This window comes from Ochotona princeps, chromosome 18 (assembly GCF_030435755.1).
Source record: "Ochotona princeps isolate mOchPri1 chromosome 18, mOchPri1.hap1, whole genome shotgun sequence".
NCBI lineage: Eukaryota > Metazoa > Chordata > Mammalia > Lagomorpha > Ochotonidae > Ochotona > Ochotona princeps.
In genome coordinates this window covers 39,014,663-39,042,221 of record NC_080849.1, presented here as the reverse complement: position 1 = coordinate 39,042,221, position 27,559 = coordinate 39,014,663, and the positions used below count along the sequence as shown (strand labels likewise).

General features: G+C 44.1%; 1 protein-coding gene across 1 annotated transcript in view; it reads left to right on the top strand.

Annotated features, from left to right (window-relative positions):
- The window catches only part of LAMA3 (laminin subunit alpha 3), a 216,580-nt gene that overhangs the window by 97,300 nt on the left and 91,721 nt on the right, over positions 1–27,559 (top strand). The window contains exons 21-30 of the mRNA XM_058676778.1: positions 1,318–1,460; positions 4,050–4,147; positions 4,608–4,761; positions 12,388–12,548; positions 15,988–16,096; positions 18,620–18,717; positions 19,920–20,064; positions 22,375–22,501; positions 22,603–22,742; positions 27,317–27,432. Of these exons, the coding sequence (XP_058532761.1) occupies positions 1,318–1,460; positions 4,050–4,147; positions 4,608–4,761; positions 12,388–12,548; positions 15,988–16,096; positions 18,620–18,717; positions 19,920–20,064; positions 22,375–22,501; positions 22,603–22,742; positions 27,317–27,432 (1,291 nt within the window). The remainder of the gene's footprint in view (positions 1–1,317; positions 1,461–4,049; positions 4,148–4,607; positions 4,762–12,387; positions 12,549–15,987; positions 16,097–18,619; positions 18,718–19,919; positions 20,065–22,374; positions 22,502–22,602; positions 22,743–27,316; positions 27,433–27,559) is intronic.

The window sequence follows — 27,559 nt, the reverse complement described above, 5'->3', positions numbered from 1 at the left end:
TGTCAGGCTTGCTTTGTCTCTTTCAGAGTCCTTAATGTCTGTTTCATTACTCAGCAAAAACTCTGAGCTGAAGAGGGTTGAGGACACAGAGCTGGGAGGTTCAGTGTATTGTCTTTGTAGACAAAGTATTCAGGCTCTATCATGAATTTTCTCTCTCCTGGATGACACTACCTTGATTGATGCACAGGGTTGTGCCCTCATCCTCCAGGATACCTTTCCCCAAGTCTGCATCAAGAGCCTGATAGTGTAATCCACCTGCTCCCTCCCCAGCCCAGTGTCCACACAACACCCAGATCTCCTGGTCCTAGTCTGGGTCCCTCACCTCCCACGACTATAAGGTCACAGAGCTAAGGCCATATTTTCTGTGTTTGCTGCTTTATCCTCAGAACTTAGCTCCAGGCCTGGCACGTGGAGGGCCCCAAAGATACCTGCAGGGTAAGAACAGCTGCAAGGATCCACAATAGACATTTCTTCTGAAGTTTCACCCACACTCAGGTGACCCTGCTGCAAAAGACCCTTTGTTTAATGTGGAAGAAAACATAGTGTTTGAAACAAATGAAAACAAAAAATTATTATTATTTCAAAATAAACATATGCTATTTAAAGGAAATTAAGATTTTAAAATCATGTATTAAAAAGGAATGAGTAACCTCATACCTGGTGTAATATGGTGGACATTTTCTGAATGTAAGGAACTTACCTGTACTGCTTACATGAATTAAAATTCTTATTTAATAAATTTAAAAAATCATTCACAATCCCAGTATAGATCACAGCTGCTAACATCTAATCGACATCTTTCTAGTTTATTTTACACATGAGCATACAGGATAATGCTTAAACATTAGTATCAGTGGGCCCAGTTCAATAACCTAGTGGCTAAAGTCCTCACCTTGAACGTGTCGGGATCCCATATGGGCGCCGGTTCTAATACCAGCAGCCCCACTCCCATCCAGCTCCCTACTTCTGGCCTGGGAAAGCAGTCGAGGATAGCCCAAAGCCTTGGGACTCTGCTCCTGTCTGGGAGACCTGGAAGAGGCTCCAGGCTCCTGGCTTCGGATTGGCTCAGCTCCAGCCATTGTGGTCACTTGGAGAGTGAATCATCGGACGGAAGATCTTCCTCTCTGTCTCTCCTCCTCTCTGTATATCTGCCTTTCCTATAAAAATAAATAAATCTTTTTTAAAAAAAAATTAGTAAGTATGATCTGTAAATTGCCTGTGGCTTTCCAGGTGTAAGGTGGGTGTTCAGCACTGAACATGTAAAATGAGCACTGAGTGCTACAGAATGACTCAGGCCGTTCTTTTTCTGTCTGACAGGTGCTGCTCAAAGCAAAGAGATCATCTTCCTGCCAAGTAAGGAACCCACATTTGTCACCATCCCTGGCAATGGCCTTGCAGACCCATTTTCAATGTCACCAGGGACCTGGATTGCTTGCATTAAGGCAGAAGGAGTTCTCTTGGTAAGGCGTAGTTCTGAATGGCCATGTCTATGGGAATCTGCCCCCACTCAGAGATGGCCCATCTAATGCCATGATCCCTGCTGAGCAAAAAAATGTTAGAATCATACACAGCAACCCATATGAGACATAGCAACCTCATTTGCCTTTAAATGATGTAGTGACAAAGAAGCTGAAAGTACCCGTTAGGTCCTTCCAGCCACCACCTCTTGGACAAAGCAAGAAGCAAACAAAACTGTGAGAGTAACACGAAGTTGTCAGAAGGAATGCAAAACCTTCAGAAGCCTGTGCCTATGGCCATGCCTTTGGAAAGTGAGTTCTGACGATTTCCGTCATGAATCAGTTGCGCACGCAGAAAGTTAAGCTTCTCCAGGGGGATCGTGCGGAATGGAGGCTGAAGAGCCGATGCCTGTCTGTAACACACGTCCTACTCTCTCCTGCCTCCTCCTGGCAGCACCGTCACCCACAGGTGACCTCAGACATACAGCTCTTCACTAGGAGAAGCAATGGCCGAATGGAGAAGCCCTAGAGGCTTGAAGGGTAGAATCTGTCTCCCAAGATGCTCCCTTTGACGTATGCTTATGGAAAAGCCTCCCAGGCACTCTGGCAGAACCCTCATTTTATGCACTCAGAGGGGAAGATGGAAGCTTTTCTGTCCCCCATTGACTGGCCATGTAGGCAGCTCTGTTGGCCAAGTCCCTTAAAGCCAACCAAGCCTATTGTAGTTTTTTTTTTTTTTTCTGTACCCTTCAGGAAATACTTATCCTGATAGATCTTTTCCAAATCTGGAATCTTACAAAGATACTGTAACAATTTATGTTATCTGTTCATTGCCCAATCTTGTATCTTCTTAGTGGAAAGTTTAATGGCTCTAAGAAATTTAAGGATTTATGCCATGGTGTGACGGTATATCAGGTTAAGCAGCTCCTTACAGCACTGGCATTCAACATCCCATATTACAGTACCAGTTTCAATTCTGGCTGCTCTATTTCCAATTCAGCTACCCTGTTAATGTGCCTGAGGAGGCAGTGGAAGGATGACCCATATACTTCAGCCCCTGGCACCTAAATGGGAGACCAGGATGGAGTTTAAGGCTGTTGGCTTCAGGCTGGCCCAGCCCTGGCTGTTACAGCCATTTGGGGAGTGAACTAATGAATGAAGGATTCTCTCTCCCTCCTTCCTTCTCTCTTCCTTCCCTCCCTCAATCCCTCTCTCTCTTTCTGACAAACTGCCTTTCAAATACATTTTTCTAAAGTTTAAGAATGTTCCACAGATTTCAGAAAAGAGAAAGAGTTTCACTGACACCAATAATGGGTACAAAGTTGGACTGAGGGGAAGAAGTTCCTTGTAAGTTATTACCTAGGTAAAGAAGATGCTTAATGACATTTAATCTGGGCAGTTGGGTCATAATACACATTCATTTTCCCATTTTTTCTGATCCTATCTCCTCTAAAACTGCTTTATTGAGTGTCTATTATCAACCTTTGCCAAAGTAGGATCTATGGGACAACAAATGAAGATCTGATCCCAGCCTGAGACAGCTTACTATTAGCATAATAATCATTTTAAGGTGAAAACTCTTCCAGGCAGCAGGACTAAAGGGTCGCCTGCATCACTCCAATTCTCCCCTCCTATATGTTTCTCTCTGCACAGAGCAAGTGCCTCATGATCTGTGTGAGCTCCTTTGCAGCCCCTCCCTCCCCTGTAGATTGGCAGCAGCACCAGGATTTCTGGAAGCTGCCACATCATCTGCGGCTCAGAAGCCCAGAGCTCCACTTATCCCTGCAGTGCTGCTGAGCCGAGTGTACGTGGTGGGCTTCCTTTGGCACACTCAGTGGAATGTGTTCTTCCTCTAGTCCGCAGCACAGGCAATAGGCCAGCTCCATTCTGTGAATCATCAGTGTCACAAAACAGTCCTTGGTATCGCATGCCAATTGGGCACCACTCAGTGGGGTTACAAAGCTTACATATGTGGGCAGCATTCAGTGTTCTACAGTGAGGAGGGCAACATGCATCTCAAAAGACCATTTTTAAAGATACGTATCTATTTATTCTTGTTTATTTGAAAGGCAGAATAAAATGAGATCTTCTATTACTGGTCCACATCCCAAAAGCCGACAAAATCTGGGGCTGGGCCAGGCTGGAGCCAGGAGTCCAGAACTCCATCCCAATTCCCTGTGGGACTGGCCCAGGTACAAACATGAGTCATCACCTGTGCCTCTAAGGCTTGGTATTAGCAGGATGCTGGGGTCAGGAAGTGGAGCTAGCACTTGACCTCAAGCTCTCCACTTTGGGATGCAGACTTCCCATGCTGCACCTTAACTACTATGCCAAATGCCACTGTATCCATGGACAGTTTATCTTTATTGGTCCTCAAATGTGTTAGTAAACCTAGTGAAGATGGTACAGTTTCTTCTAGGATTGAGAAAGTAAAAATGTTCACCCTTAAGGAGCTTGTCGCCATAAAGCACCTTTGCTTTGAGTGACTGATGTGTATTCTAGTGAGTCAGGGTGACTTCACCCAGTCTTGCTCATCTGATTTGTCTGTCTGGGCTGCCAGCAGAATGAGTGACTGTCTTTTCTGTTTGCTAGGATTACCTGGTGCTGCTCCCCAGGGACTACTACGAAGCACCTGTGCTGCAGCTGCCTGTCACGGACCCGTGCGCCACGGCAGGATCACCCCATGAGAAGTTAGTGTGGGGCAACAGACACAGGCACCGTGTCTTCAGGGACCCCTAGATTACATGCCTTTAATGCAGGTGTCCTCAGGAGCACAGCCAGGGCCGTATGCACTCTGGAGAAATATTTCATTGTGATTTTCCTCCATGTCTTCCTTGTGCCTTCCCATTAAGAGTCTCAATGCACTGTGCACAGGTAGCTGCCACCCTCTAGCAGGTGGACATGTCGATGCATGCCGAGTAAGTCCCTCCAGGCCATGCATCCAGTGAGGGGAAGGGTACAAAGCAGAACCTTGTGTCTTCAGTTCCACATGCAAAATGAAAATGCACCAAGACTTGAAGAGTGTGTTGAGTAAATGATGAAGGAATGAGGAGTGAATGAACGGGATGACTCCGAGTCCTTGAGGCTGCACCTGGATATCATGTTTCCTGTTCTTGTTTCTAACTATTGTGTGTTACACTGTTGTTAAAGTTGCCTGCTTTACCAGCATCTGCCAGTGACCAGATTCCCCTGCACATTCGCTTGTGAGGCCAGACACTTCCTGCTGGATGGGGAGCCAAGACCGTTGGCAGTGAGGCAGCCCACCCCTGCACACCCAGTCATGGTGGACCTCAGTGGGAGACAGGTGGGCAACCTCTTTATTTACTGTCAAAGCTCTCATTGGCTTTCCTCCCACTCCCCAACCTTTGCTGAAGATCCTTGACCACTATTGCTTCTCTAACTTGGTACAATCTGAAAGAACTGTTCCCAGACATCAAGTCAGTCATTGTTGAATTAGTTCTCTGGTTTGGGTTTTAGCCAGACAGTACCCCACAATGAGGCTGAGTTGTGGTGAGGTTGTTCTTTTTTAGATATGTTCTTTCCAGCCCTTTCTAGACACAGCAGAGACAATGGGCAGGCAGCACATACTCTTTTCCTTCTGGTTCCAAAGCTCACATCCTGTTCTACTGGATTCAGGCCAAGATTTCTCTTAAAGACACACATGACTCAACCTCTAAGGCCTCCAGAGATGGCACGGCTTACCCTAAATGGATTCAACACTGACTCAGTGGCCAGCCCCTCAGGGGAAGCTAACTGTGATCCCCGAATTCCTCGAGCTCAGAAGCTGGAACTGCTGCACCCCACGGCAGCCACCTCTTGGTTCAGAAGGCAGGTCCCTGCAGGTCTTGCTGTTCCTTCTCATCCAGGAGTTCTCTGAGCCTCCCAGGTAGATCCACCACTGTACAGATTCAAGTGTTGAGTTAAAAGTTCAGGCTGTCATCAGTAACAGGAAGAATAATGCAAAGTAAAGACCCTGGGGGGAAAAATCCCTCCTTCACAGTAGTCTCTTTATTTTCTGTAATCTTCTCTGTTTTCTATCTTGGAGGAAAATGTTCATCTGGGAGATTAAATTTTGGGAGCAAAGTCTTTGCAACGTTAATTCTCACTGACCTTTTCAATGTATACTATTTTATAAACCAAGTCCCTTACATTTTGAAGGTGGCCACTGAAGATTTTAAGTACATTTCTTTAGTATGGTATTCATCTCATGAGAATTTTTTATTTTGTAAAATGATATGTGCTCACGGTGATAAACCAGTGCCTAAAGATAAGTGAGATGATCCTGTCTCTACTTATTCTAAGTTTGTCAGATCCCCCTTCCACGCTGTATGTGTATCTGCACACAGAGCTATGACAGGCAAAGGTTTTGCATATTTACATAAGCATGTAAACATACATATGTATGTTCATGTGCAAGTGTGTCCCCCAGAGCACAGGATGGTGCAGATGAGGAGGAGCAGCCTACCCCCAAAGACATGCTGGTGAGTCCCTGAGAGATGCCCCCTTCTCTGATATAGTCCAGGGCCGCTGAGCTGCTTCACATAGTCACTTTGGGTTGATGAGTAGAAAGTGAAAACTTGAATCATTATTTTTATCATTTTAGCCAAAAGCTTATGAAACTTTGCTGTCCACTACATGGAGCCTCTAGCCCCAAGTGGAAATATTAACTTAAATGAATGAAGCTTCATTTTAGCTACACATTCAGGCCCCCAACTGGTAACACTGGAAGAGCCCAATAATTGTAGCTGTCTAGTGGGTACCCTATTGAAGAAGGCAGGTTGTAAAGTATCATGCTGGTTTTTGCAGACAGTTGTACATCACAGCACATTTTGCTAGAATCAGACAAGGAGCTGGAAGGGGCTTTGGCATCTCTTCCAGTGACAGAGTCTCTCTATTTCCTTGTTAGTTACATGCCCCCTGCTAAATACTTAAACTGTTGGGGCTCATTTCCTTAAGGGGTAGCCTCATCCAATTTAAAAATAATTTTTCCAGAAAACTTACAAAACTGTTAAGCCAAAATCAGGTTCATTATATTGCCTAACTGATGGTCATGAGAAATCACCTGTGAGTAGTGCAAAACAAAATGGGCATTCGTATCCTCCATCCTGGGAACTCCTCAACCCTCACCTGCTCCGACGTTACTTTGCTGCCCTTCCGTACATTCTTCTCTTCTGGATTTTCAGACTGGAAAGCTTCAGGAGCCTCTTCATCCCTCCTCTAACTGCTGTCTCAGTTTTACAGCCCCTTGGCGCTTAGTGCTATTTTCCTAATGAATTCCTCAAGGATGTTTCACAAGATATAGATGTTCTGTTTCATTCTCTTTGGTCTAGAGTTGATACAGTAAGGTTCAATTTGTATTTTTCATCCAATAATTTTTTTAATTTTTATTTTTTATAATGCAGTTCCTTAGGCTCAGGGATTTTCTCTTCCACCCTCCCCAATTACCCTCATCCGCCCTGTTTTCTTCTGTATTATAACAATAATATCATCCTTCAGCAATAGTCACAAGTCCATCATTATTTTATTGAATGTATCATGATATTGGATAGATAGACAATGGTGGCAAGTCCAGCATCCAGTTGTCAAGATGTATTTGACAGTTTCATTGGGTGTATCCAGAAGTAGAAGTGTATACTGCAATGTATCTTCACTTCATAATATACTTGCCTCCATTATACAATTATTCCTATTTCACTTTCTCATACTTGTTTTTTCTTATTTTTTCTACCAGCTTTTGCTTCAAAATTTCATGTACTTCTTAAGTGGAAGTTACTCATGCATTTAACTTTTTTTTTTTTTAGTATCCTAAAGCACTTGGAGCCAGTTGTATTTCAAAATTCAGGATTTTTAATATTTGAAAAAAATAATGATACTCTTCCAGTAACATCTTGCATAGCATTCCAGAATCGAATAGATTGGTAATTCTCCAATGAAAATCATGAAAGGAGACAGAAATGTGCAGATTGTAGTCAGACTTACGTCAGCTCAGATGTAGCCCCTGGATGATGAGTCAGTAGGTTTTGCCACAAACAGACTTCGTTATTAGAACTTGGGGAACTTCAGGTTATAGACAGATGGATCTAAATGTTTTGTCTGTCTGGTCTGGGGAAGGCATCTTATCACAAGTGAACGCATCATCTGATGGATGGCTTTGCTCCCTGTCCTTGTGTTAGGGATCTTTCTGGGCTTGTATTGTGTTTGCAGGCTTATGGGCTTTATTTTGAACGAAACTTTCATCTTCTCCCTCTTGCTCTGCCTTCATCTCTAACTGTAGTTTTGCCAGGTCTTGTCATGGCTGCTGGTCCTGAGCCCGGAGCCAAGACATTGGCTGCTGTGTGCCTCCGCTCTGCCGTGAGCTTGAGGATGGTACGGACTGAGGTCATGGGCCAGCGCGTGGCTCAGCTCAGTATTGGTCATAAGCCCACATCTTTGACCTTTGTCTCCTAAATTCCACAACTTCCTATAAAATCATAACACAAGCAGCAGATTGACACTGTTTTTTTTTAAGCTACTTTTGTATTTTGAGAACATCCTTACCCTTGGCTTAAACAAGAAACAAATAAACAGAATGTCAAAGGCTGGGTGTGGCTGCTGCCTGTGACTGGGGCACAGGAATATTCTGCTGTGCAGGCGCTGCGCTGCGGGCCCAAGCCACCTGCTTCTGCCCCAGGGGATGGCAGGCCTCAGAACATGGCCTTGTTCTGATCTGAAATGTATGTTTCTGGTTTTATTTCATAACATTTTCCCCAGATTTGCTATCTCTTAGAGTAGTAGAGAATCGTCAAACATAAGCTCTTTGGGCTGTCTGAATTGGAAATCGCCTACCTTTTTGAAAATGCTCAATTTGAATTTATTTTTGTTAACATTCTCATTCAGCCAGGGATCTATAACCTTCTCTTCACAACAAACCAAAATCTGGTTGGCTTTTAAAAAAAAAATTCGAATTATTTATGTCTCATTCATACCTCTGACTTGTATCCATTCCAATATTTTTATTTCCCGAAGGTTCCAGTGTTATCTTTGTCATTAAGTTCAGTAAAGATATTTCAGTCCTCATCTAATTAAACTTTTCAGCAGTTTCCAATATAGTCTTCCCTCCTTATCCACAGAGGATACATCCACAGCCCCAGTGGATACCTGAAACTATAGGGAAGTACCAAGTACTATACTGCGTCTTTTACCCTCCATAGATGCCTGTGACTAGGTCCTAACTGTAAATTAGACATTGTAAGAGATTAAAAACAACAACTGATAATAGAAGATACCAAAATATATATTAAAGTTATTTTGAATATATGAATTGTTGATTTCTGGAATCTTCCATGAACATGTCTTGGACTGCAGTTGACGATAGGTAATTGAATTCACAGAAAGTAAAACCATGGATAAAACTCCCTCAGCTGGTTTTCCATAATTTAGGAGTGTCCTGGTTCTTTCTACTGCTCCTCAGAATATCATTGGCAGGCTTACCCTCTCCTGTGTAGCCAGTCATTGTTAGAATCTGTTGAGGCTCCACCCTGCTTGTCTTAACGCTTTGTCCTCTCTCTCTAAGCAGTCCTGTCATACCTTATTAAACACCAGCTCTGCACAGGTACCTCGCCAACTATGTCCAACCATACCTCTCCTTTTATCTGCAGAGCAACAAACTCAGCTTCCTTCACTGCATTACCTTTCGGGTGTCTCATTCCAAGTTGCTGTTTCCTTAGGCAAATGGGACTACTGTCTCTCTAACTGCAAAACCTGTAGCTTTTAGGGGCATCCACAACTCCTTCTCTCCTGAGTCTATGCCCCAAGCTTTGTGTTTCTCTGCATTTCTACCTCTCCTCTCCTCCCTCGTGCTCAGCATGGAGGTAGAGCATCCCTATCTGGATCTGAAAACAGAAATGCTCCAAAACCTGACACTCCTGAGCTCCAACATAGGGAGCAAGCACAGCTGACCTCCCTCTGTTTAACTCTGACTCTCAAAATAAATTAAAACAAACAAAAACAGAGAACATGGCCCAGCAAAACAAACAAAAAACAAAAACATGGGCCTGGCACAGTAGCCTAGTGGCTAAAGTCCTTGCCTTGCATGTGCTGGGATCCCATATGGGTGCCAGTTCATGTCCCAGTTGCTCCACTTCCCATCCAGCTCCCTGCTTGTGGCCTTGGAGAGCAGTTGAAGATGACCCAAAGCCTTGGGACCCTGCACCCACGTGGGAGACCTGAAAGAACCTCCTGGCTCCTGGTTTTGGATTGACTCAGCTCTGGCTGTTGCCGCCACTTGGGGAATGAACCGGCAGACAGAAGATCTTTCTATTTGTCGCTCCTTTTCTCTAGAACTCTGTCTTTCCGATGAAAATGAATGAATCTTTAAAACAAAACAAAACAAAACAATCCCCACCCCCTCCAAAAAAAAACCCCAAGAACATAAGTACAAGCTGTGTGTATAAGGTTTATGCATATCATAAATGTTGTGTGGGAACTGTTTTTAAGATAGATATACAAGAACATGTCAAATTACAAAAAGAAGATTTCTTTTTCTGGAGCATTTCTCATCTCAGGCATTTCAGACGAGAGATACTCAACTTGTGTCGTCACTTTGCACAAGAATCTTTTCAGTAGCCCCTAATCAGTCGCGAGTTCTCTCCCAGGCCATCTTCCAGTCCATAGCTGTCTTGAAAGGAAACATCTGCTCACTACTGGCCTACCCACACACAACTGAAAACATTGCCATACTCACCTTGTTTGTCTTAGGGCAGAGATAAACATTTTAATATATCCTGGAAGGTGACCATATCTTCCGCCACATATTGTCACCTGTGGTCCTCAACTTCCCCCGTCTACCTTCAGTCTCTTGAACTTGGGTTATAGGGACGCTACAGTGTTATGTGTTGTAGGCTAGCCTCCTGTAGGCTGTTCCCTCTGCTCATGGCTTGGTTTATCAGTTCCTTGTTCCCCACACTCAGCTGGTATGGCTTCCTCTTGAAGCCTCCCGGGTTCTCTCTTCTCCCTGTTCTGCACCAGCTTCACAACACTCATTACAGGTGTCATTCTATACTCAGTTTGTCTGCTCACCTCCCCAAGGATCTGACTCAAAAGAATCAGAAGGCAGAGATGAAATTTGACTTGCTTCCCATTGTGCATCCCTCATCTGGCTGGAGGCTGGCACAGAGGAGGTGTTCGATCTAACTTGTTGGCCAAATTACTCGGATTCTCATTTTATTATTGTATATACAAGATTTCCCTAAAAAGGGGGGCAGTCCTGTGCCTACAGCCAGAAAGATTCCTCCAGCTTGACTAGGGTTCTATTCAAGTTTTCTTTTTCAAAAGATAATGACAACAGCAAAAAGCAGTGTCTGCTTTGCTGCCTTTTAAGTCTTTTATCTAAGTTTCTCAAAACATGCTCCCACCCTCAGATGTGCTTTAAGCTTTTATGACAAGTCTTCCAAAAATCATTCCATGGGACTCAGCATGAAAGGAGCAGCAGCATTCATAATAGAGTGCTGTTTGGGAACTTGCGATACTAATTTGTGGGAGGAAAGATGATAAGTCATTGCTCTGTGTGCAATTTGGGACAGGGTAGAGGCAGCCAAGCGCTTTTTGGGAGAGGACTGGGGAGAGAGGTTGGTAATTACCTCTCCATGTGGGCCAGGGGTCACCCCATATTTCATTCTATAGCAGAATCCAAAAGTGGTGTGGGTAATCCCCATTTTTCCTCCTGAGGGAAGTCTATTATTTAACTGATAGAAAATTCACTGTGGAAAATCATAGTTATGTGATCCAGAGCTGTCCAGAAGGAAAAAAGGGAGTGTGAATTTCCTAGAGGCAAATAGAAGGGGACTGTTTTAATGAAGTGCAGTAAAGCTGTAGTGGGTGTGAGCTTACAGATGAGCTGGGGACACTGCCAAGGAATGCAGGACTGACACTGACCCAGGCGTTCACTGTGCACACACCTGTTGACCCAGCCATTTTCATCCTAGGCATTTTGCAGAAATACTAGTGTGAACGTGTCAGGAAAATCAGAGCCAGCCCCAGCGTTCATCAGTTGGGGATTAGCTGCATGATTTTGTGTCTTGCTATGGGATATGGTCTGCCATTAGGAAAAAAAAAAGATGCATATCTACTCCTCAGGAGAAGACACATGAATTACTGTTGAGTGAAAGCATCAAGTCAGGGCCAGAGACCATCATCCCAATTACAGCTGTCAGTGGGTAAACAGTGCCAGGTGTGTGTCACACTCGGCTCTAAGAGGCCTGTGTTACTAACTCCTTTAACTTACATAGCGATCGCAAGGGGTGGGTGCCATTGCTGTCTTCATTTTATGCAGTGGGACCTAAAGGCCTGTGGGTGTGTGGTTGCTGGCCCGCAACCACACAGTTGGAGGCATTCTGATGCTAACCGGGAAGTGATGCTTGGAGCAGGGGAGGGCCAGGTAGAAAATATTTGAGGACTCTGCTGGCCATGTGACCTATGGGTTTTGGTCATTTTGGTGCAAAATCACCCCTGATTACAAAGTATGATCACTTGGTGTTTACGCAAAACACCAAAATCTAATCTGTGTGTTGAAGCCCAAACTCTTCAGTTATTCTCCCAGGAGCATAGTGTATGTGTCATTCTTTCATGATTTCCCTTCCCAGAACAGCTAAAGAGCCTCCAGGTACGCTTTCTTCCCTGTTAGCCCCTATTGGTAAGTTCTTGTTAGTTCACACCTGAGAGGGGTTTTCACCTTGAGGAACAGGTTTTTGAAACCCTCCTTGAAAGAAGAGGCAGAACCCCAGGGATTGCCATGTACTTTATCTGACATTCCTGTCTAAAGACACTATTTCTTACTGTGATGGCACATGCAACACTTCCGGCTCGTCTTCTCTGTTTTCACCACTTCACTTGTAAATGCATCCGGTACCCGTCCAGTTTCAATGACCATCTGTCTGCTCACCCTCTCGGACAGGTGGAACTGCACCTGCGGCTGCGCGTCCCACGGGTTGGGCCCTATGTGGTTGTGATTGAGTATGTCACTGAAGGAGACCAGCTGGTTGTGGTGGATGTGAGCATGGAGAGCCCTGGTGCTGTTGTGGTGGGCCAGGTGAACATCTACAGCTGCAAGTACAGGTAATCAGTCCCATACCCCCGGGAGCTTCCCTGAAAAAGGGGGATACCTGTTTTGGAGGGTGTGGCTTTATTGGTGTGATCCATGATCATTTCTGCTGTGGACACAGGGCATCCTGTCTCTGGGCAGCTTCTTCCTGAGAAGTTTTATGTTCTACCTAACATCGGGGTTCAGGTGTGCATGAAGCAGCGTGATCTCTGTGTGTAGTTCTCTGTCACTCCACTGGGGGGCGTAGTTTCAGTGTCCTCACCCAAGGCCTGTGATGCCCATGACTGTGTGCCTCATAGTAACAGTCTTATCCATTCTCAGCAGTGTTAGGAGGTGTACACCAGCCCCACAACACAGCTTCAGAACTGGGGTATTTAATATTTGAGGATCATCTGGTGAAAAAAAAAATCAACAACAAATTCAGTGAACGTTAGAATTTCTCCATTGAAGTTTTCCTCTTCTAAGAATACTCACTGACAAGGGTTTACTAAAAATGGTTTTCTTTGCATGTTTTTCTCAAGATGCGTGCAAAATATTCAGTTATACTGTGATTAAGGAACCACATACTGTTTCCTTGTGAGATGATTAATTGTGTACCAAATGGCCTTGGACAGTGGCATCCCTTGAAAGAGCAGGTGGAAACCCACCCAGTCCTTGTCCAAAATGTAACATTTTGTTACATTTCATTTCATGTTACTTTGGGTCAAACTCAAGATGACCTGAAGGAGTTGGACATTGTCTCTATTGTGAAAAATAAAAGAACTTATAAAAAGAGGTCTTTCTATAGCTTAGAGTGAAAACTTCAATGGGACTCAATGAAATGGCTGGTGACTTAATATTATGCTCCCAGGAGCCCTAAAAACTCAGATGTGATGATTTGGTCTCTGAGATGGTGATAAAAAAAAAACCCACATATGATTGCATTAGGATTTGTAACAGCAGCAAGAAGTCAGAGTTTCCCAGAGCTCCCCAGAATGTTCTGTTATTAGCTGGAAGCAGGAGTTACACCCATAGGCAACAGAGCAATCCCTGAATGCACACTCTCAGATGAATATGTCCCCATGTCAGCTGAGTCCTGGGGACTGAACCACAGGACCTAGCAAGGGGCTTCTTCATACTCCATCCACACAACCCCCCACTTCAAGTCTTCTGTCTCCATCCTCCTGTCAGGTTGTGCGGCTTGGTTCCTGTTTCATAGGGCAGAGTGGAGTGGCTAAAAGGCCAGGAGGAATGTTCCTAATGATTGTGGTTATTTTCTGAATCATCTCTGAAAACCTGCAGGCATAGCTATGCCAAGGAGAGGAGGGATTCCAAAGCAGGAGAGAGAGCAGCCTGCCCGCATTCCTGAGAGCTGCTTTAGGGCCCCCGTGGGCATGGCGGACTGAGAACTGCGTGACCCCCTCCTGACCATTTTAGCTCTGGACACCTGCACCACAGAGCTCTGCTTTCTGATTCTCTGTGGTCAGAAATCCAGGATGACATGCATTTGCTTAGGAATCACTTTCATTGCACTTAATGACTTCTAGGAAGGGGTGTGTGTGTGTGTGTGTGTGTGTTAACTAAAAAAGTTCCTCCTCCTTTACTTTGTGACACGAACAAGCAAAAATGAACAGGCTACCAGCCCAGGAGTCTCAAGTATGGCACTATTGGAAATACTTGTCCCGTAGGAACCTATTTTGAATGACAGGCTGTTTCAACATCACAGAACCTCCTGAGGGAACAAATGTCCTGTCCCAGCATTGCTGAAGTGAGTCCTAACTAGGTTGTTCAAAACACAGCAGTGGGTGTTTACAGGAACACCACATTTCAGAGCGGTGAGATCAGTCACATTTGCTGTCTGCGAGTCAGGTGATCACCGATGATCAAATCAATCCCATCTTACCTTTTGCTTGTGATTTCTCAACCACAATTATATCTTAATAGGCTAAAGATACATGAAAGTGAATAACTTAATACCACTTAACTGCCAAGAATACGTCTGAATCCAGAAAGAATGTGTTGTACTGACACACACACCCACAAATATGGAAATAGAAAAATGTTTACTTGCTTTCTATATGTATACTATAAATTGTGCTTGGTTGTTTGTATTTTTTAAGATTTATTTTAATTTTACTGGAAAGTCAGATATACAGAGAGGAAGATCTGTCATTCACTGATTCACTCTCTACATGGCCTCAATGGCCAGAGCAGAGTCGACCCGAAGCCAGGAGCCCAGAACCTCTTCTGGGTCTCCTATGGGGGCACAGGGTCCCAAGGTTTTGAGCTGTCCTCAACTGCTTTCCCAGGCCACAAGCAGGGAGCTGGGTGGGAAGTGGAGCTGCTGGGATAAGAACTGGTGCCCATATGGGATCCTGGTGGTTGCAAGGAGAGGACTTTAGCCACTAGGCTACTGTGCCTGGCCCAGTTGTTCGTATGTTTTAATGACATTTTAATTCTTCAGCAAAAAAGGCATTGCCTAAATTATTTCAAATACCTACTGGAGATGGTCATTTTTGTCTTAATGTGTCCCTCATTTCCAAATTATATTTGTAGACAGAAAAGTTGCTACAGAGTATGAAATCAGAAATGTGATTTTAAATATGCCCTCTTTGAGTCTTCCCATTAGTTATACTCTTTGATGCAAAGCTGTGAGCTTTTAAACATTGCTTCACTCTCGCTCGCCTGATGGGATGGAGGGAAGGGATGCCAGTCAAGGAAATGGAGAACGAGGAAGAGAAGTTGAAAGGCACATTCTGTGCTTCTGAGATGTTGTGTGAGGTCAGACATACTTACTGCCTGGGCAAGGTATGGTCCTTACGAGGCTAATGGGAAATGTAATTACAAGCGGTCCCAGGAATCTTGGTAAATTTCTAAGAAGGCTATGTGTTGGAGATATTCCATGAATGGTCTTGGGATTCTTTTCCCAGCAGTTAAGCCAGGTATTTGGGGCTCTTGGTCTTGGGAGGTACAACCCTGGCCACAGCCATGTTCTCTCCCCTGAAGAGTTTATGGGCTGCTTTTCTGAGGCTACAATAGAATATTACAGGCTGAGTAATTTATAAAGAAAAGTGTTTCTCATCATTTTAAGAGCATGGCACTGCTGTCTGCCAAGGGCTTGCTACTGTGTCATCCCATTGTAAAGGCAGAAGAGCAAGAGAACTCGGGCATGAAAGAGCTCGCTATTGGAGCTGAGCCGCTGCCGTGATAAGTCACCCGATGCTAGGATAATGGCCTTCATCCACTCCTGATGGTGGGGTTTCCATGCCCTAACTCTCACTTAAAGGCCATGGTGTCACCTAAATTCCAGCGAAGACTTGGAGGGCAACACACAAGCCATAGCAGGCTGCTCCTGGCTTCTATTGGTCGTGCAGAAATTTCACACCATGTGTAACCCAGGAAAACTGGAGGCTAGGCATTACCACGAGGGAGAATCTGGGAGGCCAGCTGAGCATGTGCTCATCCCGCTTGCAGTGTTCCATGCCGGAGTGCCGTGACGGATGGCCTGGGCCGCCTGGCTGTGTGGGAGCTGCTGGAAGACGCGGACGTTCAGCTCAAGGCGCACATGGCCCAGCTCCTCCTGGTAGGCTCCTGTTGTTACCCATAGAGGTTTACAAGCTTTGTGACCACTTCTGCTTCTTTTTCTTTTTTAATTCTTTAATTGCTGTTATGGTTTTTCATGGAATAGTTTTGTAGGTATGGAGACCTCCCCTCCCTTTCCCTTCCTCCCTCCGCAATTTCCCCTCCCACATTCTCCGCCATATTGTCATCATAGTACAGTACTTCAGTTGCAAGTTTAACATTCTGCTGTTTAAGTGTATCATGGTGGGTCCGTATAGGCAAAAGGTTACCTCTGTTTCTTATTAGTTTCACCTGGAATTTCATCACATCAGTGAAATTAACCTGTCACTGGTCATCCTCTGAAACACTAAGTTCTCCCATCTTAAGTCTGACTGGTCCTTTCATTTGCTTTAGCCTTTTTCACATTGCCTATTATGGTTTATCAGCACATTTGCATACATCTGAAACAACCCCATCTCACTCACTTTTATTCATTGTTACTGTTAGAAATGACTTATATTTTATCATTATATTTATTACTATTTTTGGAAATAAAGAAAATCCTGGGTTATTGCTTATTTTCTTGCTCATTTTATTGTTTTATTAGTTATTTATTATTATTTCTCTTAATTTCTTGGCAAATTCTAGCAAAATATTAATATTGATAATCACTTGTTATTCTAAAAGACTTCTTTTTAAAAGATTTATTTATTTTGATTGGAAAGATATATTTATAGAAAGAGAAGAAGAGGCAGAGACAGATCTCCCATCTGCTGGTTCACTCCTCAAATGGCTGAAAAAGAACTGGACCAGTCCAAAGACAGGAGCCAGGGGCTTCTTCTGTGTTTCCCACATGAGCGCAGGGATGCAAGGACTTGGAGCATCTTTCACTACTTTCCCAGGTGCATGAGCAGGGATTTGGACTGGAAGTGGAGCAGCCAGGCTCACTGCAGGTAGATTCTTAACACACTACATCAGGGCACTGGTCCCATCAAGAAGTGTATTATTCAGTATATATTCTTAAGAATTGAAATACTAAGAGAGGCAGATTGTATAACCTTCCAGCTCACTTATTGCAATCTAGAATAAACACAGGAAATTGCTAAGAAGGAGTTGCCAGATGTTTAATGAGTATCTCAGAGCGTTGAAGCGTGTGTGAGTATGAGGCGGGCATCTAGCCCAAGGAAGACATTGCTTGGAACACCCGTATGTCATGTCAGAGTCCCTAGGTCTGAGTCCCCGCTCTACTCCTGGCTCCTTCTCTGCTGCCGCACACTCCAGAAGGCAGCAGGGCGTTGATTCCCTGGGACCCTTCAGTGCTCATTGTGTGCCAAGCTCCTCCTGGCTTTCGTCTAGCCCAGTCAGCTGTGGTGGGCATGTGGGGAATGAACCAGTGGACAGGAGATCGCTCTTCCCTCCTCTCCGTTTCAGTGCCTCTCAAACAAATGAATATTTTTTCTTTCATGAAAATTTTAAAATTTATTTTAACTTGTTTTTAACATTTTGCCACATTTAGTTCAAATAGAGACATTATATACATGCGGATGTCCCTTCTCCCTCTCTCTCCCTCCCCTCTTCCTCTCCCCCCTCTTTTCCTCTCCCTCCTTCCTTCTCTGCCTTTCAAATAAACTAATTTAAAAATTAGAAGGAAAAACAACAACAAAAAGCTGTTGAGCCTGCTCTTTCATGGCCAGAATTCAGTCTTTAAAAAAAATTGTCATAAAATTAGAGCTCTTTTTGAGCATAACAATCCAAGTGGATCTAACCACTTCATCTTTGGAAATACTAATGGGGCTGAATCTTCCTCTTTTAAGCACAGCAGGTTTGCCCTTTGTGAAGGAGCCGAGGGTTGCACAAAGCCATGAAGGCCTTGGCCGCCCTGGTCTTGCAGGGCCTCCTGTGTCACTGGTGTTCAGGAAAAATTTTGTCCTGATTTTGGAAGAGCTTGGCAAGAGAGTTGGTAATACAGTTTTGATTTAAAATGAAATAAAATCATAAATCATAAATCAATGACAAGTTTCTCATGTGACCCAAAAAGGAGCTGGAGACAAATCCTTCAGCCAAGTTCAAGTGTACCCGATATAGGAGACATCCATTATGTAGAAGGCTTCTTCCAGAAGAAGCAGTCTCCTCTGTCAGTGCTGGTTGTCTAGCCACCTGCCACATCCTCCCTCTGCCAAGGGGGCTGAGGATTCAGCCTGGGACCCAGGCAGGAACACAACAACAACAACAAAACAAACAACGCAATAAATGAGCAACCAAAATCACAAAAATAGAGTTGTTTTTTGAGCTTTCCTATGATTTTTGTTTTCAACTTCATTTATGTGATTTTTCCTGAAACAATTTTATCCATGATCCTGTAGAACAGCATAATGGATTTGTTACATAATGATACTGTAGCATGCTATGCTCAATTTTTACTCCTTTAAAAGAACGATTATAATTGTTCTAGATGACTTGTTTACTTGATAGCTTTTTAAAATACTTTTCTATGGGTCTTGCAGATTGTTGTGGTATGCCTTCTTACGTTGTGTTTGTTCAACAGCATCAAATTTGTATCATACCCATTGAGGAATTCTCCACAGAGTACCTGAGACCTCAAGTTCACTGCATTGCCAGTTATGGACCCTTTGGCAATCAAAGGTAGTGTGTCTGCCTCCTTCCTTTCTGCCTCGTGGGTGCACTGAGTGATGCTGGGATTCTCAGAAGGCTGAAAGTTCGTGCGGGTTCCATGTCTCTGATCCAAATTGCTTGGGACCAGAAGTGGTTTTATTTTGGAATATTTGCATGTAGGTGGGGAGCTGTCTTGGGAACGGGCTCCAAGTCTAAACATAGAATTCATTTTCATTTCATGTGTGCTATGTACACACTGCCTGAAGGAAATTTGCTACCAAATCTTTGGTGCACCTGTGTTTTGATTGTGATCTGTCACATGATGTCGGTATGAAATCCTCCCCTTGTGGTATCATGTTAGAATTCACAAACTTTCAGGTTTGGAGTTTTAGAATTTGAGAATAGTCATGGTCAACCTGTACTTAAATTCAGAAACTATCATTAGCCAAGGTCTAAGGTCTGGTAATGGATTTAAGGGAGAAAAAAAAAAAAGAAAGAGAAAAGCCAGGTGAGTAATCTTCCTCAGCAGTTGGAATTTTCCAGAATTCCGTCATATCAGGAAGCTGACAGCAGAGTGACTGGTTAAATAGTTAAACCCAGCCCCCCAGGGCAGATATCCTGCGATCTATTCTGAACCCTTTGTTCTAATCCTTTAATCTCTGTGTCTGTGGTTCTTCATTTGTAAAAACCACAAAAACTATGTCCTGTCTCACAGCTATGTTATCAGAATTAACTAACTAATGCTGGTTGGGATTTGGATAGGGCTGTTTCACTGTGGTTTCAAAAGTAAATCATAGGCACAGTCCTGCAGTCTTGTGTGTGTGATTAGGAGAGTAGGAATTCCCAGGGCTGTGCCTCCAAGAGCTGATGTGTATTTGATCTCTTTTGTGTGTTGTTATGGCAACTTGGCCTGTTTAGCAGGGAGTGTTTTATTGTCTCGATCTCATTTTAATAATGAATGTCAGTTCTGGCAATCCAGCTTTGGTAAGTTTCTACCTAGCTATTTTTAATCTTAAAAATTTGGATTTCTGGTCTGTTTTAACTAATACTGAACCAGCAGTTGGAATACACTTGGCTAATACCTGCAGTAAGTGCAAAGATTACTGGAGTCCAGTGGTTTTCCCAACCCAAGGGCCTTCACATGGTTATTGGACATCTGTCTCTTCACTTCTGGGATGTCCTGCAGTTTTTGGTTACTATAAAATAGAATTTTTAATCATTCTGTTTTTCAGTGCCACCTGCATCTCCCTGGCCCATGAAACTCCTCCAACAGCCTTGACTTTGGATGTCCCAGGTGGAGGGCCTCTCCCTCATCCACCCTGGGGTCTTTCCCAGTCTGCAGGTGTTACCCCAGGACTCAACCTGAAGGCACCACAGGTAGGACCCTGTTTGAAGACCAGTATTTCTCCAGGTATGGCCTGAGGACAGCAGGATCCACATCAGCTGACAAAATGTTAGCAATGCACATTTGTAGGTACCCCCCAAGAATCTGGCCTCAAATGAACCCTGCTGGTGTTTCTGCTGCCCCTACTACTTTCAACTTTGGAGAATCCCGAAAATGCAGGTGTTGGGTTAATCAGGCCATGATCAACCTGGCCTGTGGCATCACAGTGATTGGGCAGCCATTCATGGCCCTTATGATGTGATAGCTCATCTTTTTATGAACTGTGACTGTTTGACATTGTTGAATTTAGTTCTCTTCCCAAGCTATGTTAGAAGTCTAATAGCTGTATAGTAGGATGGCTTCTTTGGCTCATAAGCACAATGCCTTGTAGATAGGAAGTTCTCAATAAATACACATTAGTGGATCGTATAGAGCATGAAGGTGAAATACAGTGACATGATACAATTTTCAGTAAGTTATAAAATCTCAAAGTTTTTACAAATTATTTATTTGAAAAGCAGAGAGAGGGGGGGAGAAAGAGAGAAAGAGAGAGAATGCATGAGAAACAGATCTTGTGTCTACTTATTCACTCCCCTAAATGGCAACCACTAGTGTTGGGTCAAGCTGAAGTCAGGAGCCCAGAACTCCATCCAGGTCTTTCCACGTGTGTGGCAGGGGCCCAAGCACTTGAGCCATCTTCCACTGTCATCCCAGTTCCATTGGTAGCAGCTGGGCCTTGAGCTGGTACTGCAATATGGAATGCTGTGGAAGGCAGTCTAACGTAGTGAGGGATGGGAGTGGATATCAAGGAAAACAGAACTCTAATCCTGCTGTTGTCACCAGATTAATATTTGATCTCCATGTCATTTACATACAGGAGAGTCACAGCTGTCACTGGAAATGTGAGATAAACTTTAGTTGTTATGTTACAGATTTGAAAGTCAAAGACAACTTGCATTGTGAGCCTTTCCAAGAGAGCATGGCTCACACACATAAACAAAAGCAAGCATGTGGTTCTGGCTTTTAGTGTTTGTTGGTGGGCAAAAAGGGAGTGGATGGGACAGTCTGAGGGGACTCCATCTCACTTGGGCCAGGATCTGTGTGATTTAAACTCCCCATCTGTGCAAAGGCAGGGAGACCCTTGGCTTTCTTATCAGCTTGTCCAGGCATGGGGCAAAAGGCAAAAAGGAGAGCGATAAGGCTTGAAAGCCACTGGGGGGTCAAACATCAAAGGTGGAGTTAGGGGCAGGCATTTGGCCTAGCAGTTAAGATGTCCAGTAAGATAACTACATTCCACGTGGAGTGCCTGGGTTCGGTGCCTGGCTCTGGCTCCTGACTCCAGCTCCCTGCCAACGCCAACCCTGGATTTCAATGGTGACGGCTCAGAGGGCAGAGTTCCTGCCACTCACATGAAAGACCTGCACTAAGTGCAGCTCCTGGCTTGGGACATTGGGGAAGTGAACCAGCATATGGAAATTCTGTCTCTGCCTCCCAAAAACATCATATTCTCTTTTTAAAAAAATTATTTATTTGAAAGGTAGACTTACAGAAAGAGAGGTAGAGAGAGAAGGAGAGGGAGAGGGAGAGAGGAACGGAGGGAGGGAGGGAAGGCGGGAGGCAGGCAGAGAGAGAGAGAGATCTTCCATTCCTATTCATTGGTGTAATACCTAAATGGCCACAATGACTAGGACTGGGGCAGGTCAAAGTCAGGAGCCTGGTACTGTACCTGGTTCTCCCAGAAGGGTGATAAGGACCCAGGTACTTGGCCATTTTCCACTGCTTTCCCAGGCACATTGGCAGGGAGATGAAGGGGACTTGAACCAGCATCCATAAGGGATACCGGCATTGTAGGCAGTGACTCAACCCACACTGCTAAAGTGCCAGCCCCAAGGTCATATTCTTTAACATATGATTAGTATGAGTAGTGCCACCAAGAACATCCTTATACAGCCTTTGGGCAAAACACTGTATTCATTTCTCTTGGGTTCATACATGGGGGGCAATTTCTGAGTTATATGTTTGACTCTGGGATATTTTGGCAAACAGTTATCCAAGAAGGATATATCTCCTCGAACAAGCTTCAGGTGGCACCACAGGTTGTCTGTTCTGCAGGAAGAGACATCTGGCTTATTTCCAGATTTTGTGATTACAAATCAACGTTCATGTGAAGGTTGCTCTGGGAATACAGGTGGTCCTTTTGCTTGGGTCAGTGCCCGGATTGTTGTGTTTTTTTAACCTCTACATATTCCTATTTCTTTCCACTGTGGGTTCTGGGAAATATTTTCCCTGTTTTTGCCTTGTAGAACCAAGTGACTCTGAGAGGACTTGTGCCACACAGGGGCCGGTACGTCATTGTCATCCATTTTTGTCAAGTCAAGCACCCAGTGTTTCCTGCTCAGGTGTTTGTGCATGGAGGGCAACCCTGGTCTGGTGAGCTACCGTGAACAGCCCCTGAGGCCAACTAGCCTGCTGCCACCTGCGGCCAGCCATCCTGGCAGTCATGTGAGAAAACCTTTCTTTTTTCCACACAGGCTTCTTCAGTGCCTCCTTTTGCCCCCATGTGCTTGGCTGCCGGGACCAAGTGATCGCTGACGGCCAGGTGGAGTTTGACCTCTCGGAGCCTGAAGTTGCTGTTACTGTGAAGGTTCCAGAAGGGAAGTCCTTAGTGCTGGTGAGTTCTGCTTGTCCCTCCGCTTACGGCTGTCTTGCTTCACCATTTGTACATCTGGTTGGCTCACAGCAGTGATTGCCCCAGGGAGTTAAAGCTATATTTGTGGGAAATGTTTCAGTGTTACAGTTAACTTTTCCACGCACACACACTCACACATGAAAGGTGTATGGAGATTGAGGGATCAGACAAGCTTTGGCCTAGTAGTTAGGATACCTATTGGGATACCCACATCTCAGCGTGCCTGAGTTCAAGACTTTGCTGTGCTCCCATTTCCAATTTCCTGCTTATGCAGACCCTGGGAGTTAGCAGGGATGGTTCAGGGGTGAGGAACCTCTTTTCTTCCAACAGCCATTTGAATATGTATAACATCATTCATGGAGTCATACAAAATTATCAACTTAAAAATTAGCCTGCTATAGATTTATTGAAATCTTTTGAGATTTGTTTGCTGATTTAGTTGAAAGGCACATATACAGAGATAGAGGGAGATAAAGAGGTCTTCTATTTGCTGGTTCACTTCTTAAATGGCAGCAGTGGCTGGTTCTGGGCTAGGCTAAAATGAGGAGTCAGGAGCTTCTTCCAGGTCTCCCCTGTGGCTGCAGGAGCCCAAGCACTTGGTCTAGTTTCCTCTGCTTTTCTAGGCACATTAGCAGGGAGTGGGATAGGATATGGAGCAGTCAGGACTCAAACACCAGTGCCCATTTGGAATGGTAGAGGCAGGTGGCAGCTTAACCCATGGTGCCCCAAAGCCAGCCCTGATTTACTGAATTTTGAGTCCTGTTTTCACCTTGGCAGGATCAGACCAAATAATATTCCCAGCTATGTATAGCCCACAGACCAGACATTTTCCATCTCTTAAATAGTTGACTCTAGCCATTCACATGAGAAACTTGCATTGAGTTCTCTGTCTCTCTTGACTTTGGCTCAGTCCAGGCCCAATTACTGTGGGTATTTGATGGGAATTCTCTCTCTCTCTTTTTGAAGATAAAGTAAAATAAGCAAATAAATGAATAATGAGAAATAGGAATGCTGGACAGCGAACATCTTGCTGTGCACTTGCCCCATTCCTTCCTTATCTGACTGGTCTCAAGTGAGTAGCATCCCTTTTTTCTCTCTCCATTTTTTTTCCCTCCTAGCTCTAGTGTCTGTATTAATTTCTCTTTTACTCTTCTTCTTTGATTATTTTATGATACAGATTAATAAGCACTGAGGCTCCCCTTCCCCCAACCAAAGTTCCCTGCTCTCCCTTCTGTTCTCCTCTCCAGTCTTACAGTAGGTGTTTTTTTTTTTTTATTATTATTTAACTTCATTAATTACATTGTATTATGTGACACAGTTACATAGATACTTGGGTTCTCCCACCCCTCCCCAAACCCTCCCACCATGGTGGATTCCTCCACCTTGTTGCATAACCACAGTTCAAGTTCAGTTGAGATTCCCCCATTGCAAGCATACACCAAACATAGAGTCCAGCATCTTATTGTCCAGTCAAGTTCAACGTCTTCTTAGATATACCCTCTCTGGTCTGAAGACAGAGCTAGCAGAGTATTATCCCAGTCAATTGAAAGCTCCATCATACCATCAGCAAAAATTTACATCATTATGGAATTAATTGACATAGTAATGAGTAACCAACATGTTGAAAGTAAATACGAGTTCCCAGCCACCTTCTGTGATCACCTCACCTATACTTCAATTTAGTTTATACACAACATATAACATTCAAAACATAACATGTTATACATAACATCATATCATCTTAAATTAAGGCAAACATGTGGTATTTAACCTTTTGTGATTGGCTCATTTCCCTTAGCATGATGGTTTCCAGTTTGGCCCATTTGGCCACAAAGAACTGCATTTTGTTTTTTTTAATAGCTGAGTAGTATTCCATGGAGTAGATGAACCATAGCTTTCTTATCCAATCCTCTGTTGATGGGCATTTTGGTTGCTTCCATGTTTTTGCAATTACTGACTGTGCTGCTATGAGCATAGGAGTGCATGTTGGTTTCTCATAAAACAATTGTTCTGGATATATTCCTAGGAGTGCTATTGCTGGATCATACGGTATGTTGAATTTGAGTTGTTTGAATATTCTCCATACTGATTTCCATAGAGGCTGTACCAGCCTGCAGCCCCACCAGCAGTGGAGTAGGGTTCCCTTTTCCCCGCAACCTCGCCAACAAGTGTTGTTGGTGCTTTTATTCATGTGGGCCAGTCTTACTGGCGTTAGGTGATACCTCATTGATGTTTTAATTTGGATTTCCCTTATTGCCAGGGAACTTGAGCATTTTTTCATATGTTTATTTGCCATTTGGGTTTGTTCCTTTGTGAAGTGTTTGCCCATTTCCCGTGCCCATTTCTTGAGTGGCTTGTTTGTTTTGACATTTTGGTTGTTTTGTAGCTCTTTGTATATTCTGGAGATCAGCCCTCTATCACCTATGTCGTGTGCGAAGATCTTCTCCCATTCTGTGGGTTGCCTTTTTACTTTGTTGATTGTTTCTCTAGCTGTACAGAAGCTTCTTAGTTTGATGAGGTCCCAATTGTTTATTTTGGTCTCGATTTCTACTGCATTTGGAGTCTTTTTTAGGAAGTGAGGGCCTACCCCTAAGTGTTCCAGTGTGTTTCCAACATTTTCTTCCAAAAGTTTGAAGGTTTTTGGATGTAGGTTTAGATCTGTTATCCATTTAGATCTGATCTTAGTGTATGGTGAGAGATGTGGATCTATTCTGTCATGCTGGGATCCCAAAGAGATGTCATTATCCTAACTGCTTCACTTCTGACCCAGCTCCCTGTTAATGGCTGAGACAACAGAAGATGGTCCAAGTGTGTGTTTTTAATGAACTTTTACAAGTCCATCATGCTACCTCTGAGGTGTCTCCCAACCATGGGGGAGATGATCAGTCATTTCGTTGTGAGTCCATCCTTGTAGAACATGCATGAGGAAGTACTTCTCTCTGTTTCCACCTATGAACATATTAATTTCCACTACATTTCCATAATGCATCCTCTTGAGTACAGTCCACCACAGGGGGAAAAAATAGTGAACCTTCATCCACATGAAGTTAATGGACATATAACAAAGGTATCAATGTGACGCTAGGGTGGTGAAAAAGAATATCCAGCGTCTTCATGTAGGAATAAATGCTGGAGTGTGTCCCAATGCACTAGTGAAGGTACAGTGAGGATTAGATCCTCATTATTTATGGGCAATAGCAATAACAGTGATAAAAGCGACATTACAATCTCAGGAGATTATAAGCAATCAGTCTCTTATGGATGATTGATTCATGGGTTACATTGTAAGATCTTATTACAAAGGGTGCAAATAATTAGGTGCAATAAGGTAGAATTCACAGGTAAAATCATTAGATATGACATCATATTATCTTTTATTTGAGCAAACATATGATATCTGACCTTTTGGGATTGACTCATTTTCCTTAGCATATTAGTCTATAGTTTGGCCTATTTGGCCACAAACAACTGCCTCCCTCTCTCTGTCTTCACCTGCCTGGCTCAAGGGATCTGGTCATGCATGTGATGCAGCTGTATTCTGTTAGTGACTCCTCTGATGGAATACAAGTGTACTTGCTGCACTCAGGCCCATCTATGGCACCTCAGGCCTCAAGCTGATCTGTGTACTTTCCTCTGATCAATGCACTTCATACTGATCCACAAACTTAACCCTCTGATATACAAGGCCCTCGGGATGTGCTCCTGGTTTATCTTATACCCCATTGGCTGTCGCCCTACTGTACGCTTCCTTCTCCCTCACCTCACTATCTCACCATGTTAACCCATCCTCAGGCTCTCAGATGTGCCATTTCCCTTCATGACACTAAACTTTCTCACACTGTCTCTGCTGATTCCCCTCCCTGGCTCCACCCAACCTTGCTGAGAGCTAGCAGTCCTGCAGGGACCCTACCCTGAGACCATGTAATATACTGGTTGTGCTTCTCTCTCTGAAGATGTCACCTTCCCAGAGCACAGGCACCTGAGTGTATTGATATCCCCATCTGCCTAGGACACTGCCTGGCACATGATGCTCAGTAAATAGGTACTGAATTGAGTACTGTGAGAGCCATAGGCACACTGTAAGCACTCCACAAAGGCATTTACCATTTTGAATGGCAATTGCCCCTGGCACAACCTTATTTAAGCAGATATAGGAAGAACAAAGTTGCACTTTTAGAGCTGGGGCTGCAATTGTCCATGGTAGAATAGTAGATCCAATGTTAATATCACAGATAACCCCTGATATTAGTTAGGTTCTGCCACTTGACTTTGCTTTCCTCTAAACATATAAAACCACAATTCCTACAGTGCCAGGGTAATCCTGACATAGGCCACATGGGTCTTGCTCACCCCTAAGATCCTCAACTCAGCCACCTCCCAAGGCTGCTGTTCCCAAGGCGGTCCGCCTGGCATACACTGTCTCCTGCACAGCCTCAAAGACAGCCTTTGCGATTTTTTCTGCATCAATCCTGCTTCATTTGGTCTTGGGGGCTCAACAATAAGACATCAATGTCAGTGAAGGGAAAGTTTAATGTATGCTGATGAGTTTCTTTCAGGTCCGTGTTCTAGTGGTGCCTGCAGAGAATTATGACTACCAAATACTTCACAAAAATTCAGTGGACAAGTCCTTTGAGTTTGTCACCCATTGTGGAAGAAACAGCTTTTATATTGAGTAAGTGCCGCTTGGTGGGAAGGCTGTGGTATGTGTGGGGCACTCCTGCATCTTCATTAAGAGCATGGAGCCAGGGAGCCACTGACCCTGGGTCTGTCCTCTTCCTATGGCCACTTAGGGGAGTAGC